The sequence below is a fragment of the Pelophylax lessonae genome, assembly GCF_965119305.1.
Source record: "Pelophylax lessonae genome assembly, chromosome: 7".
NCBI classification, from domain to species: domain Eukaryota; kingdom Metazoa; phylum Chordata; class Amphibia; order Anura; family Ranidae; genus Pelophylax; species Pelophylax lessonae.
Window position 1 is genome coordinate 63,557,678 of NC_138774.1, and position 11,165 is coordinate 63,568,842.

General features: G+C 45.0%; 1 protein-coding gene across 2 annotated transcripts in view; it reads left to right on the top strand.

Annotated features, from left to right (window-relative positions):
* Positions 1–10,945, top strand: part of FKBPL (FKBP prolyl isomerase like) — an 11,560-nt gene extending 615 nt beyond the window's left edge. The window contains exons 1-2 of one of the 2 annotated variants that reach the window (XM_082263709.1): positions 1–42; positions 9,822–10,945. The exon at positions 1–42 is cut by the window's left edge and continues 223 nt beyond it. In XM_082263709.1, coding sequence (XP_082119835.1) covers positions 9,860–10,672 — 813 coding nt within the window. In that variant the 5' untranslated portion in view covers positions 1–42; positions 9,822–9,859 and the 3' untranslated portion in view covers positions 10,673–10,945. The remainder of the gene's footprint in view (positions 43–9,821) is intronic. The other variant, XM_082263708.1, reaches the window with a different exon arrangement.
* The last annotated feature ends 220 nt before the right edge of the window (positions 10,946–11,165 follow it).

Here is an 11,165-nt window from a genome sequence, read left to right on the forward strand (position 1 = left end):
AAGATAGATATAATGCACAGATCCTGTGGTTTTATGACTGCAGTAAGTGGCAGTGTGCTTCTGTTTTTGTACCCTAATCTGGGGATGGATCTGTTTACATGCATTACATTCTGAGCAACATTTTTATATCTGTCATCATTTTTATGCCTGTTTTTTTTTTTTAAATCTTCATCTTCTAACAGCATGATGCTATGAGGGGCGCTCCATCCAAAACTGATGTTTTTGCTGTAGGGGAAATTGGTTGGGAATGGGATGAGTAACTCTTTGTCGTCTTATCCCCTTCTTGTGGTTGAGGGATTAGCAACAGGTTCATTTTAAAGGCATAGTTTACCTTTTGCAACCACTTAAGCCCCAGAAGATTTTACCCCCTTCCTGACCAGGGCCTATTTTGCGATTCGGCACTGCGTAAATTTAACAGACAATTGCGCGGTCGTGCGACGCTGTACCTAAACGAATTTGACGTCCTTTTTTTCCCACAAACAGAGCTTTCTTTTGGTGGTATTTGATCACCTGTGCAATTTTTTGATCATGCGCTATAAACAGAAAAAGAGCGACAATTTTGCAAAAATAACAATATTTTTCACATTTTTTTTATATGAAATTCCCCCCAAAAAAATGTAAAAATCAAAATTATTTAACATTTTTGGCCAATTTGTTTTCTGCTACATATGCTTGGTAAAAAAAATCACAATAGGCGTATTTTGATTGGTTTACGCAAAAGTTATTGCGTTTACTAACTAAGGGAAAGATTTTTGTTGTTTTTTTTTTAACGCGTAATGGCGGCGATCTGCATTTTTTTTTTTTTGGGGGACTGCGACATTGAGGAGGACAGATCGGACCCTTGACTGACATTTTTGACACTTTTGGGGGTACCAGTGACATTTCTACAGTAATCAGTGCTATACATATGCACTGTTACTGTAAAAATGACACTGGCAGGGAAGGGGTTAACTTTATTGGGGAAGGAGGGGTTAAGTGTGTCCCTAGGGGCGTGTTTCTTACTGTGATTGGATGTGGCTACTGGTGTAAGAACCGAGATCAACGGTCCTACATAGCAGAACCGTATGATCACCATTTTTGCACTGGGGAGAATGACAGGCGGCTTTGTTTACATTAGCCGCCTGCCTTTCTCCCTTCACGGCGGACGATCGCGAGTGACCGGCGGACATCGGGTCCGCCGGGCACACGCGCGGACTTGTTAGGGAACGAGCCGGGGCGGGAGCGCACCTCCGGGGGCGCGCGCTCGCCCGCTATTGGCTCACAGGCTAGTGACGTACCGATACGTCACTTTGCCTGGCCGGGGCTGACCGCCGCACTATATGTACTTGCGGTGGTCGGCAAGCGGTTAATAAATGCATCCACAATAATAAAAAAAAAAATGTGCATTTTATCACATTTTTGCATTTGATGCCTGCAGAGAATTGCAACTGCGATCAGTGTTTTATGGGTGCAGTGCACAGGCTTCTGTATTCTTTACCACCACCCTCAGGTCTGTACTCAACTTTGTAATAAGGCTGGAGGAAGGAAACCATGGACTACAAATGCAGTGACAGCGTGATCTGCCTTGGTGGAAGATGGGACCTGTAGTCTTCCCATTCACAGATTGCTGGAAAGGAAGGCTGTGCGAGTGGGCTAACATAAAAATAAATTACCAGGACGCCCTAGAAAGGAGCACCCTGTGATTCGGATAAGTTGGGAGAGTGGAAATTTGGGCAATGTTACACTCTAAATATGGGTGTAACTTGACACATGGTCCCAAATGTGGGCTAAAGTCAGCCGTAGACGATTCAAATAGACCAAAACAAAAAATTGGAGCAAAACGCCTATCTCCTGCGCTCTGAGAGTGGATCTTCAACCACATCCAGCCACACTCATGTGGCTACCGAAGACTTTCTACTTGGCTTTGCTTGGATACTTCGGCCTGGCAGCCCCTTTTCAAGACCAGGGTAGTCTGAGACCACTAAAATCAAAGTTTGACACATGTGGGCTAGAACATATCGCTTGTAAAATCCATCGATCAATCAACTTGGGAATATTCAGCCTGCCCATACGTGACTTGAATCTCAGCCTGTTCAGCATTTGAACCGTCTATTAAAATCAAAGAACAAACACAACGGCGCACCGGCCTAGTGCATTATCTTCTATAAAAGGTTTTATTGAATAAAAGGTATAAAAATACTCACAAACAGAGTCTTGGTAAAAGCATATCAAATGGATACAGTGCCATCCGCATCAGAACCACAAGGTATAAGCGTCCTCTGAAGCTAGACTTTTTTTATACCTTTTTAGTCAATAAAACCTTTTATAGAAGATAATGCACTTGGCCGGTGCGCCGTTGTGTTTGTTCTTTGATTTTAATAGACGGTTCAAATGCTGAACAGGCTGAGATTCAAGCCACGTATGGGCAGGCTGAATATACCCAAGTTGATTGATCGATGGATTTTACAAGCGATATGTTCTAGCCCACATATGTCAAACACAAGGCCTGTGGGCTGAATGCATCCCACCAGGTCATTTCATGTGGCCCTCACACTTCTCCTCCAGCTGCAGCAAACCCCTCATCTCTTATCTCAGCAGTCGGCAGCAGAGAGGAGGACTGAACTCCTCCACCAGATCCTGGTCTCTCTGTGTAGCCTCAGCACCCCCTTGTCTCTTCCTCCCCCGGTCTCAGCATTCAGCAGACTCTGGCAACTAATTCCAGCCTTCCTGTGGTCCTCCTCCAGCCCCTGCACTTTCTGCTTTTTAGCTTTTCCCCCAGTTTCTTCCCAGCAGCAGCACAAGTTAAGGGGGGCACTATGATGTAAGGGAGGACTCTTGACTTCTGATGGTGGGGGGAGGCTCTTGACATTTGATGTAAGAGAGGGTGGGGTGCTCTGGACATCCAGTCTTACAGCTACAACTGGCCCTTTGAGGGCAACTGCAATGCTGATGTGGCCCATGATGAAATTCAGTTTGACACCCCTTTTCTAGCCACTAGCAATAACCACTATGGTCTACTGGCAGGGAGGGATTCCCCTGTCAACACTGACTGTGTTGATGGGGGAATTGGTTGCAGAAAATAAATTTACTGTCTATGGCTTAAGCTCTTAGTATCAACCCACACAGCTGCATACATTACCTTCCCCTTTAGGCTCCATTCACATCTGAGTGTTTCAAGAAAGTGCGAAAAACAAAAATGCACATTGCGTTTGTGGTGCTATTCGTAAATGTCAGCAGCTACAAATACTGTAGCTGCTGGCTTAAAGCGGTAGTATACTCCAAAAAAAAAAAAGACAAAGGCATAATGAGCTGGTATGCATCGCATACTAGCTCATTATGAAATACTTACCTTAAAACGAAGCCCCCGACACAGACCCCCGGACACCGCTGTGGGAGCGGACATGATCCCTCGGCGTCTCTTCCAGGTTCGGCGGTTTCGGCGCTGTGAGTGGCCGGAGCCGCGATGACGTCACTCCCGCACATGTGCGCAGGGGATTAACTTTCCGGTAAGGAACTCTGAAGGTCCGCCGGACCTTCAGAGCACATGCGCCTCTAGCTTTAGCGGCTGCATGCAGTGCAAATATCTCCTAAACCGTGCCGGTTTAGGAGATATTAATTGTACCTACAGGTAAGCCTTATTATAGGCTTACCTGTAGGTAAAAGTCACAAAAATCGGTATACTACCGCTTTACAAAAAAAAAAAGGACACTTGTGGCTCGTTTCCACTGAGCGGTATGGTACGGTTCGGTACGGTACGCTATTTTTGCCGTTTCCATTGTGAATGGTAACCTAATTCCGAACTGTACCGTTCCACTTTTTTGGGACCCTTTCGTTAGGGTACCAAGCACATTAGTACCGTACCAACAGGGTGGAGCTACACTCTGCAGAACTTTGATTGGTTGACAGAGAATCGTCTATCACAGCTTTCCTGCTACACCACGCCTATCATGAAAGGGTACTATTGGCAGTGGAAACGCAATGTGTACCGTTCCGAACCGTACCGTACCACTCGGTGGAAAAAAGGCATTACTTGTCCAGGTATTTAGCTTTATCCTACCCTCATCCTTTTCTTCACCATTCTTGGGGTCCCTAGGGCCATCCTGCTAACTGTGAAAAGCCGGCTGTGGCTCCTTGCAAGCCTTGTGAATTGTCCCACAGCCTTCTGGGACCTGTGATGTGCTCCAGAAGGCTGCAGGCAGAGAGGGGGGCTGAACTTCTGCTCAGATCAACTGTCAAAACCAGGTACCTGATGCCCATACAAAAACAAAGTGTCCAAAAGTTTCACTTTAATGGCAAGCAGATGAGTGTTTTTGCGTGTGAAGCTGAAAAAGGTACATTAACTTTTTTTGCATGCTTTTTTGCATGCTTGACACAGTCTATTCAAATGAATGGGCTGCTCTATGCATGTAGTAAGAAAAATGCACCCACGCACACAGAAAAAATGCATTCACATTACCCTGGGTGTGACCTTAGCTGTAGCCTCACAGTGATTTGAAGCTCAATTCTCGTAGCATTCTCAAAGCTCGACACCAGATTTCCATGTTATTCACTCGTACCACTCATTGTTCAGTGATGTATTATCACATAAATGCTCAGAACAATGACAGGCACTTCTTCGGGGCACGATTTTTATTTATACATTAAGATAAAAAGCCTTCTGTGTGCAGCAGCCCCCCTAATACTTACCTGAGGTCCCTCTCTGTCCAGCGATGTCCACGGGAGTCTCAACCACCCAAGATTTTCCCTCCTGATTGGATAAGACACAGCAGCGGTGCCGTTGGTTGCTGTTGCTGTCAATGAAGGTCAGCTAGCTAATCAGGGGAGAGAGGGGGCCGGGCTGGGGCTCCATGTCTGAATAGACACAGGGAGCTGTGACTCAGCTCGGATGCCCCCATAGCAAGCTGCTTGCTGTAGGGGCACTCAACAGGGGAGAGGGACCCGAAAAGAGGAGGATCCAGGCTGCCCTGTCCAAAACCAACTGCACAGAGGAGGTAAGTATAACATGTTCTTTATTTTTATAGGGGAAAAAAAGACCTTACAATCACTTTAATGCATTTTATGCATTAAGATAAAAAAAAAAAGCCTTCTGTGTGCAGACCCTCAGCCCCCCCTGATACTTACCTGAGCCCATCTCTATCCAGCAATGTTGTAGTAGTGTCTCAGCTGCCCAGGACTCCCCTCCTTATTGGCTAAGACAGCAGCACGTCGCAAATGGCTCCCACTGCTGTCAACCAAGGTCAGTCAGCCAATCAGGAGAGGGGGGGTGGGGTGGGACCGCGGATCCGTGTCTGAATGAATACAGGAATTTGTGACTCGGCTCAGGTTCCCCCACAGCAAGCTGCTTGCTGTGGGGGCACTCAACAGGAGGGAGGGGCCAGGAGCCTCGAAGAGGGACCCGAGAAAAGGAAGATCCTGTGCAAAACCAACTGCACAGAGCAGGTAAGTATGTTTTTTTTTTTTTATAAAAAAATCACGTATCACTTTAACCACTTGCCGACTGCCGCAAGTACATATACTGCGGCGGTCAGCCCCGGCCAGGCAAAGTGACGTACCGGTACGTCACTACGCGCGCGCGCCCCGGCTCGTTCCCTAACAAGTCAGTGCGTGTGATCGGCGGACCCGATGTCCGCCGGTCACTTGCGATTGTTCGCCAGGAAGGGAGAAAGGCAGGCGGCTAATGTAAACAAGTCGCCCGTCATTCTCCCCTGTGTAAAAATGGAGATCAGACGGTTCTACTATGTAGGACCTTTGATCTCTGTTTTTACACTAGTAGCCATGTCCAATCACAGTTAGAAACACGCCCCTAGGACACACTTAACCCCTCCCTCTCCAATACAGTTAACCCCTTCCCTGCCAGTGTCATTTTTACAGTAACAGTGCATATGTATAGCACTGATTACTGCAGTAATGTCACTGGTACCCCCAAAAGTGAAAAAATAGTCCTAAAATTAGGACTATCTACACCGCTTGCTAAAATTAAGTAAAATGTGAAATATAAAAGTGCCAGTGTGCAAAATGGTTATACAAATCAATTATCCAATATACAGATTGTGCCAATATGCAAATGAATATATAAATAAAAAAAAACAATATTCCAAGTCCATGCATAAATATGAAACTTCTATTTGTGCAATATGTATATACTGTAGTTCCAAAAGTATATAGAATTCCAAAAAATAGTCCGACAAATTATTTCTTGAAAAAAACTTTGTGCAAATAAATATCATGTGCAAACGTGCTCTTAGGTAAATTAATTTAAAGTGCAGGTGCTTCAAAAAGACCTTCTTCCCGTGAAGTACCGGTAATTTATAAGTTGGGTCACTTACCAGATGGAGTGGGTCTCACATATATAATATTGAGACCAAAAACGCTTAATGGTAAGTCCCCTTTTAAACCTCTCCTGCGCCGTGGTCTCTCTCCCCAGCGTTGATAAGGCCGTTCCAATGGAAATAAAGGAAGGAAAAAACTCCAGATAGTATAGTATTGTTGGGATCAAAGTTTTTAATCCAAAAGTAAAGTTTTAACAAACGTTTTTAGCAGGCTCCAGCAAGGAGCTAAAGTGCTGGTGTCCGTGACTAGCAATGCGCAGCGTACAGCGTGGCGAGCGGAGGTAACTCCGACTTGTGTGGATGACGGCACTGTAATTATCTTAATAAAAATAAACCATCTAAGTTCCTTCCCCCCCCCCCCCCCCCTAATCAATATACAGCTGTCGCATGACCCAGCTCTCTCCAAGCCTGTCTGCAGGGAAACATAAGCAGGAGGAGCTTCTAGTCCTCTGCTGCTGGTCACATGTTCAAAAAAAAACAGCCTTTGGAATACAGAGTAAAAATAAATAATTATTATCAAACTGTTTCAAATTGTCATACAAATATATATTTGAAATGAAATATTTATTACTTTTTGGCAATAACATGGTGTGGGTGGATTTCTGGCTATCACAGGCACGTCCCTCCAGTCTATGTCTTAGAATAATAGCTAGGTGAAGCCTCCATCAATCAAGATGTCAAATACCACCCCATTGTGTTTAGCTGGTTGGTGAACATGGAGGAGGAGGGAGGGAGTGGGCTGTCATTTACTACTGTGTATACACCCACATGTGTGACTCTATAGTCATATGGGATGTTCAGATGTGATAGGGAAGAAATGCTCAGGGTAGAAATACATTGAAACTGAGCATGTACAGGACTGCCAACACTGCTCTGCAAAATCCCCAACTGCATTGGGGGACATGGACAGAAGGGGGAGGCAAAGAACAGCAGGATCAACCAGGTTTTTTTCAGAATACAGAACATGAATCCCATAGTGAATGTGTATGAACAGCATGTAATACTCCATTTTTTTGATAGATTTTATGATGTGGCTTTAATGACCCTTTTGACATGAAGCAGTATATGTGATGCTAAGCTTCTTTAACCGCTATAGTACCGTCCACCGCACATTTACCGTGGCAGGGCCACCTGGCTGTGCGAAGAGACATACCTGTATGTCGCTTCCTCTTCCTGGTGTGGGGCGCGCGCTGCTGGTGGCCAGCTCCTGCTGTGTCCAATCACAGCGGGAGCCAATCAGTGGGTCCAATAGACGCAATGTCTGCCAGGACCCGCCAATTTTTCCTGAGAGAGGCAGAATGGCGGTCTGCCTATGTAAACAAGGCAGATCGCCATTCTGTCAGGGGAGAAGATAGAGATCTTGTGTTCCTGCTAAACCAACACACGGATCTCTGTCTTCCTCCAGTCAAACCGTCCCCCACACAGTTAGCAAGCACCCCCTAAGGACACATTTAACCCTTTGATCGCCCCTGATGTTAACCCCTTCCCTACCAGTGTCATTAGTACAGTGACAGTGCATATTTTTAGCACTGTGTGTATTGGTGTGAGTCTTGCGCTGTCTGGAGGATGTGTGCGTGTAGTACCCCTTAATGCTGCGTATACCAATTCTGTAAACCATACAGCATCAAATATACATAAAAGGGGGGAGGGGTATCATGCTTCAGGGGGGTGGTATAGGTTGATATTGGATATTAAATAAATAAATTAGCTAAAAAACGCTGTTGAATCAATGCTCAATAATATGTGGTGGTATTTAAATCAAATAAAATCATCTAGTGTACAGTGTATCCATAAAATATTTAGTAAAACATATTAAATATCTAAAACACACTGCTTGTGCATATATCTATAAAGTGCACATGTGCTGTGAAAATCAATACAAAATTATATAATACAATAATCCACATACTGGATATTCTTAATTAATGTGACAACAAAAGTGCTCAGTGCTCCATCTAAACATAAGTGAGTGATATTCTTTCAACTTCCAGTGCTTTCAGTTCTTTTAAAGTGCTTTGTTTTAGATATTTAATATGTTTTACTGAATATTTTATGGATACACTGTACACTAGATGATTTTAGTTGAATTAAATACCACCACATATTATTGAGTATTGATTCAACAGCGTTCTTTAGCTAATTTATTTATTTAATATCCAATATCAACCTATACCACCCCCCTGAAGCGCGATACCCCTCCCCCCTTTTATGTATATTTTTACACTGTATTAGTATAACTGGTCCCCAAAAATGTGTCAGTTAGGGGTCCGATTTGTCCACCACAATGCTGTAGTCACACTAAAAATCTCTGATCACCGCCATTACTAGTAAAAAAAATAAAAAAATTCCATAAATATATCAAATTGTTTGTGGATGCTATAACTTGTGCACAAACCAATCAATTATTATTGGGATTTTTTGCCCAAAACATAGCAGAATTTTTTTTTTTTTTTTTCGTCTTTTTTGTTTATAGTGCAAAAAATAAAAACCGCAGAGGTGATCAAATACCACCAAAAAAGCTCTGTTTGTGTGAAAAAAAAGGACCTAAATTGTATTTGGGTACAGCGTCGCACTACCGCACAATTGTCAGTTAAAGTAACGCAGTGCTGGATTGAAAAAATGGTTTGGTCATTAAGGGGGTGAAACCTTCCGGGGCTGAAGTGGTTGAAGCCGCAGTATTTAGGCCCCATGCACACAAAGCTTTTCTCTAACCTCTCCTAAACACCTTTCCTGTTTTTTTCAGCAGAAAAAAAAATGCTTGATGTGTTTGGACGCATTTAGGCATGTTTAGACACGCCGAGCGCATGGGCAATAATCAACTTCATTGGCCGGAATTCTGGCCGTTGAAATGAATTAACGCTCAAGTGCTTGACGAGCCTAGCATTTAGATGTGTTTAGACATGTTTACATGCGTCAAGCTTTATTTTTTTTCTTTCCTGTAAAAATATGGCTGCTCCTGGACATGCTGGCAGTGGTTTTATTTCTGCCTCTAAATTCCTATGTGTGCATCCCAGTGAAAAGGGGGCATACGGGGAGGGGGGTAATCCAGAAACTGTCAGAACAGGGAGGGAGATCAGTGTCAGAGAAGCAATTACAGGAATAATGCCCTGTGTCTGTGTCTCTCCCTGCAGCAGCTGAAAGCTGGCTGGAGGGGGAAAAACTGGCTCTGCTGCTGAACAGGGCTTCCTTCTGTAATTGCCCCTCGGCCTGACTGCACCAATTCCCCGTGCTGTTGGGGCCCCCCCTGTGTGCCCGGGCCCCCTACAGGAGGACTGGTGGTTCCCCCCCCCCCCCCAATCAGCGGCCCTGTGTAGGATATAAATCACTAGGTGATGTATATTTTATTCTTCTTATGGACAGAAGTTGTGTCTACACTGAACCATGTAATGGTTATTCGATGTCCAGGACCAAGAGAAGCCAGGTGCTGCTGGGAAAGGAGGAGGATAGGGTTATGTATTTTTGGTGAAGAATCAAATAACGATTTATTTGTATTTTGTTTTTCTTCTTGTGCAGAAAAACTGGCGAGTTTTCATTTGGAGTGCTAACCAGCAATGGAGAGTCCGCAGGCCTCACTAGGCTGTACAACATGGCGCTGCCCAGATGGAAGCTTCACCAAAACCATTCTTGAGCCGGGATCTGGAGTGGACAAGCCCAAAGAGCGTGCTGTGTGCATGATATATTTGGAGCATCTCACTGACCCTCCATCCCAGTTCTGCTCCACATCCGGCCCTGGTTATCCTACTGGAAGCTGGGTTGAGGTGGAACTTGGGGAGGGGGACACTGCACAAGACCGCCTAGTTGACCAATGTCTAGAGACCATGCTTCAAGGGGAGGTCTGTCAGCTGGACAGTCCACTAGGATTCCAGCTTGTCTTGCGGCTGAAAAGCTTTAAAAAGGGCATAGAAGCTTGGGAACTGGAACCAAGCGAGAAGATCCAAGGAGCGATAAAGGACCGGGAAAAGGGCGGCATGGCCTTCAGGGATGGTAACATCGATGGGGCTGAGAGGCGGTATACCCGGGGGCTCAGACTCTTGGTGTGCACGCCTGGTGAAGCAGAAGAGGAAAAGGTGGTGCTTCTGTCCAACTTGGCCGCTTGCGACCTGAAGAAGAGACGGTTTCGAGAAGCGGAGGTGAGGTGCACCCGAATTCTGGACATGGATCCCAACCACCTCAAAGCTCTGTACCGGAGAGGCATAGCCAGGGCAGGCATGTCCGACTGGGAGGGGGCGAGGGGCGATTTCGACAAGCTGCTGAAATTGGATCCGGGTAACAAGGAAGCGAAGAGGGAGCTGGTGAGCGTTCGGGAGAAGGAGAAGATTGCGCAGGCGCAAATAAGCAAGGCCTTGGGGAAGATGTTCCTTTAAAGTGAACCTGTTGCCTCCTCCAGGAAATGGTGGACATGGTCAAGAATATTTGGTGTTGCAAACGCAGGCAGTGTAGGAGCCTCCAAGCATTGTTAGGTTGCTGTAATCAGAGATCTGGTTGCTTTGGGTTTTTGCTCATCTATATTGCTGTTTTGTGTCGTTGCAAATATCCTCGCCTTATCGAATAAGCTTGCACATGAACTAAACCACACGGTCCTCTAAGAACGAGTGACATCACTGAGGCAAGAGACCTAAAATGACTCAATGGTTGCAAAATAGGTGACAGGTGCACTTTATGCTGACACTGGAGAGAATTTGTCTAATATACCTCAGGGAGAGACTTAATAGAACGATGTGTTGAACGGGGCACAGGATGCTTGGTAAATATTATGTACAAATAAATTGTGTTATTTATACCGGTTTATTATTTTTTTTATTTTATGTGCGCTGAATTTTTTAATGTCCTCCGCATTTTAATATCGCATACAGAGGC